The sequence below is a fragment of the Ictalurus punctatus genome, chromosome 7, assembly GCF_001660625.3.
Source record: "Ictalurus punctatus breed USDA103 chromosome 7, Coco_2.0, whole genome shotgun sequence".
Classification (NCBI taxonomy): Eukaryota; Metazoa; Chordata; class Actinopteri; order Siluriformes; family Ictaluridae; genus Ictalurus; species Ictalurus punctatus.
The window spans coordinates 31,587,777-31,597,272 of NC_030422.2; the positions used below are offsets into that span (position 1 = coordinate 31,587,777).

The 9,496-nt window shown below is 36.5% G+C and overlaps 1 protein-coding gene across 1 annotated transcript in view; it reads right to left on the reverse strand.

Annotated features, from left to right (window-relative positions):
- Positions 1-8,274, reverse strand: part of LOC108261482 (B-cell receptor CD22) — a 44,558-nt gene extending 36,284 nt beyond the window's left edge. Inside the window, exons 1-3 of the mRNA XM_053681859.1 lie at positions 8,200-8,274; positions 5,334-5,520; positions 2,678-2,962 (exon numbers count right to left, since the gene is read on the reverse strand). Coding sequence (XP_053537834.1) covers positions 2,678-2,962; positions 5,334-5,520; positions 8,200-8,274 — 547 coding nt within the window. The remainder of the gene's footprint in view (positions 1-2,677; positions 2,963-5,333; positions 5,521-8,199) is intronic.
- Between the last annotated feature and the right edge of the window lie 1,222 nt (positions 8,275-9,496).

Here is a 9,496-nt window from a genome sequence, read left to right on the forward strand (position 1 = left end):
AGCCCTGTTTAACTACAAAAGACCAACTAAGGAGTGAGTAATAGTTACAAACACTAACTATGGATAAAATATGAATACTGTGTAGTTAGATGAGTGTTACTATATCTATAAATTACATAGTCATGTTTACTATTTATAAATACACATTTTCCCACAGAAACCCAGTCTTCATTAGTGAAACAGTTTCAGTATGACTCACACACAATTTGTTCACATTTTCAAAGATTAACTGAAATGAAAAATTATTTTCATAATTAAGATTACAGCATGGGGCAGGATTTGTGTATTATTTTATGTTTTTATTTACTGTAAATTTGTGCTTAAACTGTAAGATTTTAAAATAGTTTGTGTAGTTCAGGTGTTTAATTACACACGTCACCATGTTATAATTATTTACAAGATATTTCCATATATAGTATTCGTAACTACTTATTATTCTATTTAATTACAGTATGTTGAGTTTAGACTGTAAGGAAGTGAAGATTATTTGTCACATTTCTCACACACTGGAGATTTCTGGTTTCAGACCTACTGTGTACTAAAGCACTAAGTCCCATGAGGCCGTGGTTTGCAGTGATTTTAGGACAGCTAAAGGCTAGTTCACACTACACGACTTTCACCGTCAGCAGATCACTGTGCTGTTCAGACTACACGACTTGTCATTGTGGTGCTCACACTATGGGATTGGTCGGGAACAGAGGGTCACACACTACAGGATCTGACAACAACTCTGTCACCCGATGACTCTGAAGAGTAAAATCCCTAGTGTTGAATTAACACCCAGAGTCCAGTGGACTCATATAAACACTGTAGGGTGTGAATTCAACACTAGGGATTTTGCTGTGTATCTGATGTCCAAACGTTTTGTCATGAAAACACGCATGAGAAGTGACACGGATATATGATGTGAAAACACACACGAGACAGAAGCAACAGGTGTGAGTTGTTTGTGCGATGATTTGTGCAGAAGAAACCCAAAAAAGGATAAGAGAAAGAAAGTGGGTGAAGAATGAGTTAGCACTCGCAGGTTTCCCTTCCACACTGTGACCTCACCCCATGCCTTGCTCTCTCATTGGCTGTAGGTCATCACCGTAATCACTGCCAGTGCCGACAGTTTTCACCCCACAGGATGTGGAGTCACCCGACAGCTCCAGATATTTACCATGCCAAATATCTGTCTTGCATCGGTGATGCCTCTGCGATGTGTCGGCGAGCCCCTTTGATGTGTCGTAGGTCACATATAATGATCGAGTGCCGATTGGCGAGCGCTGATTGCTTACCAATTTGTCTCCAATCAAATGGTTTCATCTCAGCACCATGCACATCAGGCTTTAGCTGTTCTAAAATCACTGTAAACCATGGCCTCGTGTGACTTATTGCTTTTAGCAAAATGGTTACTACATATACCTGACAAGGTTTCATAACATAATCAAACAGCAACAAAAAATACAATAATTAATTGATAACAAATAATTCTTCTGCCAAGAAATGTAGTTCTTCAGCAACATTTAGCAGAATGGTTGCCAAGCAACACACAGCAGCAACACATTGCATTTAAACCCTTTATTCTCGGTTATACTCCAGTCCAATAGGTGGCGATAATGCACCTTTCAGCTTGATATCTACCACTTTTACTGAAAGAGGAAGACCTTCATCATACGTCTTAATATGACTGGATAAAGTGAGCTAGCGAAAACAAAACAATTAGCATTGTAGTCTGGTTTATTATTGTATGTTACTGGCTGACAAACTGTAAAGTGTATTTAAAAGAAAACACGGCTGTTGAAGAATAGACAGTTTCTTACTTGTTTTTTTCCCCTCCAGAAACTGGTATTATTACCATAACAAATGTTAACAAAATTGAACAATTAAAACAATTTATTTGTTGCAGTAATACTGATGTAATGAGGTCACGTGTGTGTTTACAGAGTAATTTACAATGGCTTTGAACACAGCTCAGCCAATCAGAATCAAGCACCAGAACTATCTGTTATATTTTTCCTTCTTTTAACAAAGTTTAAGTAAGTAATAAAACACTCAGTCTCACACTGTTATAGAAAAATACTGAGTGATGTGGAGGTGTTATGAAGCCGAGTTACTGTTTCCACCCTGAAGTACTGATTATTTTCCTATAACAGCATGTCCTCATGTGTTTTATTCCTTTTAAACCACAGCAATCTGCCAATGATTAAATTTTTTAAATGTATTAATGATTGACACATTGTACTTTTCATCCGTTTGTAGTTGCATTTATTGTTCTGAAATGTCTGTAAACAAGTTAGTTCCTGTTCTCACTTACATTATAGCAGCTATGAACAGTCGTTCCCTCACCAGCCCCCTCTTTTTTCTCTCACACTTTTAATGAATAAAGAACAAACACACAGCCTGTCATGTTACAGGGAAACTGCAAATCATAAACTCCTCTGTCCTGAAGACTTTCCCATGTTGGAAAATGAAAAGTTACAGCTTGACCTGTTTTTTTTTTTCTTTGTTAAATAACATGTTTTTAATGTTTTGCATTTGCAGCAGCCACAAATGACAAATACTTTTAAAACATATGTATTTCAAGATTATTTTGAGCTCTGGAATAACAAGGAATTACAATAATTAAGCAATATTTTTTTTTCTCATCCCTTCTAACAGACCTGTGGTGAAAAAGGGAAAAATCATGACATACCTCTCACTGTAATCCTGACAGGAACACTGAACTCTGTGTAGTAGTAGGACACTGTGTAGTAGTAGTTTCTCCTGTATGCGCAACACTGGTACACTGTTTTTCCATCATTATCGTCTGTCACTTTGAGTGTGTATGTTTGTTCAGTGCTCAAAGGCTGTAACTCCTGATTATTTTTATACCATTGAATCTTCCATCCAGTCGACTGCAGCTCACAGGTCAGAGTGATGGTGTCTCCAGTGTAGACGGAGCTCTGAGGATTCACTCTCACAGTCGGTGTGGGTTTTTCTGTTGGTACGAAATGATGAAGGAGTCAGAACTGCTTTTCTCTTTATAACATAAGCAGTAGATTCACTGTGCTTTAACATATGCTTTGTGTCTAAAACAAACATTAATATTTAACATTCGATACAAGATGTTTTTGTATGTTTTCTTACATGACTGATATTCAGTATATTATGTTTGTAACAAAATTCATGATTAGATTGTAGTGTAAAACAGTATTTACTGATTTTAGATGTTATTTTATGGATCCTGCACAAATCCTGCAGCACCATCTGAACATAAATGCATTTTCTTAAAAATTAGCAGGAGCATGACTTCCTACAGTAAATCCATAACAGAGGACTTTTCCCTCCAAAATATCTACAGGCATTCCGTATCTAAACATAATGATCTCGCTGAGAAACATTAATGATCATTTTCAATTCAGTCCATCTGTCACAAATGGCAAGTAGAGACAGATGCCAGTGCAGTTAAAGGCGTTTCATTTAAAGGACCGGCAGACAAATCCAAATCATGAATGAAAATCAGCGAACAGAACACAGGCACAGGTCAGGTGATCAGCAAACAGCAGTAGCAGGGATAATCCAAAATACACAATCAAGGAAACAGAACCAGGTCAATAAGTTGGAGAAGAACAACTTCTGCATGCAGCGGCCGGCGCGAGGGGAAAACCCTGACACCATGCATGAAAGTAGGATCAGCCTGCTGATGTAGTGAAGAAGAAATGTGTTTTGAATGCATGTCACTTTCAAGTACTTGAAATTATATGAAATTGTATAAATACGCTATTTACTGTATGTGAAGCAGCCCGGAAAAATCCAGTAGAAGTCGTTACAGCTGGATATGTTTGAAAATAGACTTTCCTATTCATTGAACGTAATCATTTACATCATTTGAATGATTTAAAACATTTTATAATATTGTAATGAACTGTTATTGTTACTATTACATTTGATTAACAAATAAGTTAAATGTGTATTCAGTTAAATGTGTGTTTAATGTGTCATTACTCAAAATCATTTGTTTTTAATATGTTCATTATTTTATGTTCATTATAACTATTTTACTATATATGAAAAAAAAATAATGTATACAGAATGTATGTCAAAAGATAACTGTAAACAGCCACTGCAGTAGTTTACTATAAGCAGGTTTTTCACAATATCTGCCTGGTAACAGTGTTCCTAGTATGTTCCTGTAAAACAAAATGTTAATGTCTAACAGTGTACTTTCTAATCTTGTCTTGGAGTCTGTCTGCAAGGATCATGTTGGGCAATCAGTCACTTTAAAGGGAACCCTGACTATGAAGACTTGTATGTCTTATTAGATTAACGCTGACATCCGCTACATAAATCCACTACACAAATACGTTCTAGATTTTCAGATAATTTTTATTCTAAAAATCCTTGCACTTGTAGTCCATCAATGCTGTTTACGTCATAATGCATTCTGGGTAGTGACATCAACTGTTTGCACCGGTCTTGATTATCCAGCGACCCTACAGCGAGAATGAAGATGATCAGAGAGGTGAAGAGGTGAGAGTGGGGAAAATCCATGGTGTCTGTGCAGTAACTGCACGTCTATACCAACCGAGAGCATTTAATGTTCAAGGTTATCACAGGGATTAAACTATCGTTATATAAAGAAATGTAGAGATCTTAGAGATTATCAGCCATCTTGCTGTTGTATACTTTATCCTGTTAAAATTCCGATGGCCCACCAGTGCACTGTCTCCATGTTATGATCAGATCTATGCTATCTACACAGATTCTGTGATTCAGTTGATATAAACTGTTTTGAGATACAATCACAACAGCAGCTAAAATCAACGTCTCTGTCAGTCCACCGGCATACAAACAAACACTGATATGAAGCCTGATTCAACTGATCAATAACATCCTGACAGATACATTGAAACAGTCTTGTTACACTGGCAAAGGTCCAAACAATCCAATTATGTAAACATATCTAGCCCAGATCTCAAAAGAGACCAAAACCATGCATGTACTCCAAATGGTTCAAGAACAGCTTTAATTTTACTTTGGGTATGCCTTGGCATTTTAGGCTTATTTTACACGAGCGTGGAAGAGGCAATGGCAGAGGCAACACAAGGTGAGATTTACTGCCTTCTTCCTTAATGTTCGCTGTGTATTATTAATCAGACTGACTCACCACAATTATACTGCAAACTTAATATAAAGACCTGCACAAGACATGATGATGGTTCCTGTGAAAGAGATCTGTGTGTACTAGACAGGGAAGTGAAAGTCAACATTCAACAAACAGGGTCTCAGTTACTGACAGATCAAAATCCAAACCCGAAAAAATAATGTTAATATATTAAATAAGAAATAAAAAACACCCACAGACTCACCTGATACAGTCAGTGTAACAGCATCACTGATCTCTGAGCTCTGAGAGTCACTCCTCTGTCCTCTGCAGGTGTAGACACCATGGTGACCGTATACAACAGACCGGATTTTGAACTCTTGCGTTGTGTGGTTTGTGAGTCTCTCATTACTCTTATACCAGCTGTATGTCCACTGAGAGTCTCCTCCTCTCTGTACGTCACATCTGAGAGTAACTGTCTCTCCAATGAACACATGTGTATCAGGCGTTATGGACACCACAGCTTTAGGACTCCCTATAAAACATTCTGTTGTTAATAAACCTTTCATAAACTAATTCCCACGTGTACATATCATTTATTTAGACAGAGCATGAGTACATGTTTCTTATTACTTGTTGATACTGATATGTGTAACCTACTTACTATTAAGAAATCAGGGGCATCATGGCACATTTTATTTAGCACTATTTATGTCAGTTGTTACCATGTGCTGCTGTCATTAAACGTGTTCTGTTTTATATTCAGTATGTTAAGGCATTTAAGCAGCGTAAAACTATTTAGGGGCGTCTCGAGACCCTTTTTACTGGGGCATGAGTAACATCTTCCTGATAAATCACTGTCTGATGAGGTAGATTACAGTAGATATGTGTGAAAATAGACTTTCCTGTTTACTGAACATAATCATTTACATGATTTAAATATTTTTAAACACTGCTTCTCCACAGGGGAGAGATCTGAAGGGAGCACAAATTGTTATCAAGAAAAAAAAAAAAAACAGACAGGGCATCATTTGTGTACTCTGTGTATTTTACTGCTTTTCAAATAGAATGTACGTAAATCAACACATTTGATTGTGACAATCAATTGTGCACAGATTTCTCAGCCCAAAACAAATAAAATATACACACAGTATGATGGATAAACTATATATAAATCACCTTGAGCATGGGCCAGTGGTATAAGTGAAATCAGCACTAAAAAGGGAACGGAAACAGAACATGATGTAAATATGGAAAATATTCAGTGTATTAATGAAAACAGCACATTTTAGACACCGAACCCAGAAGATTAAATCTTATTCAGGAAATCTAAACTACCGTCTGTAAGAAATACATTCTAAGCTCTCTTAATAATAAATAAACAAAAACTACAATAACTTAAAGGTCACTATTCTGCTCATTAAAGTGTTTTTCTTCTTTATTTAACTTTATTGAAGTGTGAAAAACTTAGCTCTGGGACACAAAACCAACAGACTGCACACTGTAACATTCTGCACATGTACTAATCACACAATAAGCTCATCACTCAGGACATTCAGACTGCAGATGAACAACTTTATACCCCACCACTCACTCTAATGAAGACAGAAAGAGAACATTTACTCACAGAGCATCACAGCGAGTGGACTGAACTCCATCCTGTCTCTCTAATGACTGACTGACTGACAGAGCAGTGGTGTGTGGTAAAGTCTCTACACTTCCTGTGTTCTTACAGTCAGATCACATGACAAGGATAAAAAGATAGAAGTGTATATAATATCATTATCTTCTCTTTTAGTACATACAGACTTTGTATCTGATCTTCTTTCCTCTTTCTCTCCAACACACTCAAACGTGGACAGTCACAGTTTAAGGGTCATACTGATCTCATCTTGGAGATTATAAAAATATTCTCTTAGACATCCAAAAATTAACCCTAACCTACTTTAATATTTTACAAATTCAACAGCAGCAAAACAAACAAACAAACAAACAAACAAACAAACAAACAAACAAACAAACAAACAAGTAAAATGAACAGTTCTGAATTCTCTGAATTGACAGGTTGGTAAAGATTGCATTAAATCTTGTAGGAAAAGAGGTTTTACAAATGTTCCCCAGTATAAAGAAGCTACATGAAGTGCTCAATCTTTTCTATGGGCTTCCATTAAATCAAATGAAACCAATTTTAAAACATATGACATTAAACATTTCAGAGGATGTGTCACAAAAGAAATGCTTCTTTAGGAAAGTTACAGACAGTCCCTAATAAATTTTAGTAAAATTTTACAGACTGGGAGAGGAAAAGAGGATTAAGAAGTGGATAATACCTGTACATCAGAAATAAGTGTGAAATATTTGTTTCCTCATACAAAGGCCTAGAGAAAGGAAAAATTCCTTGCTTTTTTCTTCTGCATGGTTCTTGAAATGGAAATTTTGCTGAATCCTGTTAATCCTGGTTAATGTCATATCACAGCAAACCAGTGACTCCATTACCCAGAATGCACCACCAACTACAAACATGGCCGAAGAGGACTACACTTCCCAATGTAACACACAGACACGTCATCTTCTCATAAGGACTAATCACACACACCTGTTCCTGATCACAATCATCACACCACACTATAATAGAGACTGTTCAAACACTTAGTCTTTGAGAAGTATACGCTCAGTTGCCTTGTCTCTGTCGTTACCAAGACTTCTATTATGTCTGTTTATTCTGGTGTTTTGACTTTGCTCACGTTTATGACTTTGTCTCGTTGCCCTGCCCTGCCCTGTTTGTGCTGTTTGCCTGATCACCTGACCTCTGCGTGTTCATGATTATTGTCTTCTGCCTTATCCTTTGGACTTGTTGTTTCATTAAACTGCCATACCTGCACTTGCTTCTGTCCTGCTCCTACATTACGTGAAAGAATTCTTCACTGATAACATGGAAACAGCAGGAAAGCGAAGGAGACATCATGCCGAGGTAATAAAGAACACCCTACTGAAGCTCAATTCTATCAAGCTACCTCACTGGGTTGCCACGGATCCCCCAGAGCCTTATGATGGATTTTTCGGCTACCCTGAGTATTTTCTGTTTGACTGCCAATTACATTTTTTTGAGCCTGGCGCACCCCAAGTCTAACCAGAAGCAGTGGCTGGGGTTCATAATGTCCCGGCTTGTTGCCCAAGCCCGCCAGTGGGCGGAGCATCTGGCCCATACCAAATACAAGGGTCTTTACAATGTAACTCAGTTTGTGGGACTATTGATAAAGCAGTTTGGAAGTCCAGAGTACACCCCAACCTGGATGAGTTTTTTGTGAGGCCAGTCGCATGAATGAACCTGCGAGGCCATTCACCTGTATCAGCCAATAAAGGCTATTTTTCCAGATATGGGACATTGGCTGATAGTTTAAAAATATCCGATGGTCACTGCTAAAATTTTACACCGGACACTGCAGCAGTGAAGCGGGAGATTTTGCATTGAGTAAAAATTTTCTTTTTTCGCATTCAGTTAAAGTGCCAGCACACCGTTGAAACATTTAAATGAAGATAAGTTGACAATATATATATATATATATATATATATATATATATATATATATATATATATATATATATATATATATATATATATATATATATATATATATTGCACAGAAAAATATATTTGCATATCCATGTCTAAAAGGCTTTATAATATTGGATGAAAAGGGCCATGTTTAGTATTGTTCATGATTTACTGTCAATTATGTACACATACAGTGGATATAAAAAGTCTACACATCCCCCTTAAAATGGCAGGTTTTTGTGATATAAAAATGCAACTAAGATAAATCATGTCATACCTTTTCCCTCACTCAATGTGAAATTACAATGTATACAATTTAAGTGGAAAACTAAATCAGAAGCATTTTAGGGAAAAATAAAAAAGTTACAATAGCCTGGTTGCATAAGTGTGCACACCCTTTTATAATTGGGGATGTGGCTGTATTCAGAATTAACCAATCACATTCAATCTCATATTCAAAAGTGGTTATTAGAGATGCACCGATACTAAATTTCTCAGCCGATAAGCGATTATTCAGAGTGATATCGGCCGATACGATAACCGTTAACCGATAACCGATTGTTCTGCCTTTTATGCCTTCTTTTAAATGAATAATAATAAATTCCACAATTCTGAAGGAAATGCAAATAAAAACTTTTTTCTCTCCATTTCAACAAGTTGTTTCACAGTATCTGGTCTCATAAACAGATAACACATTACTCTAATTAACATTAACACATGAACACAATTCTGAAGATTAAAGTAAGATTTCTTAACTTATTGAATGTTATTAATTCATATTAACATTGACTGAATTCTAAAAAAAAACCTCCTCACAGTCTCACATTCACTCACCACAAACAAAAGCATTTCTACTTCATCACTGAACATCA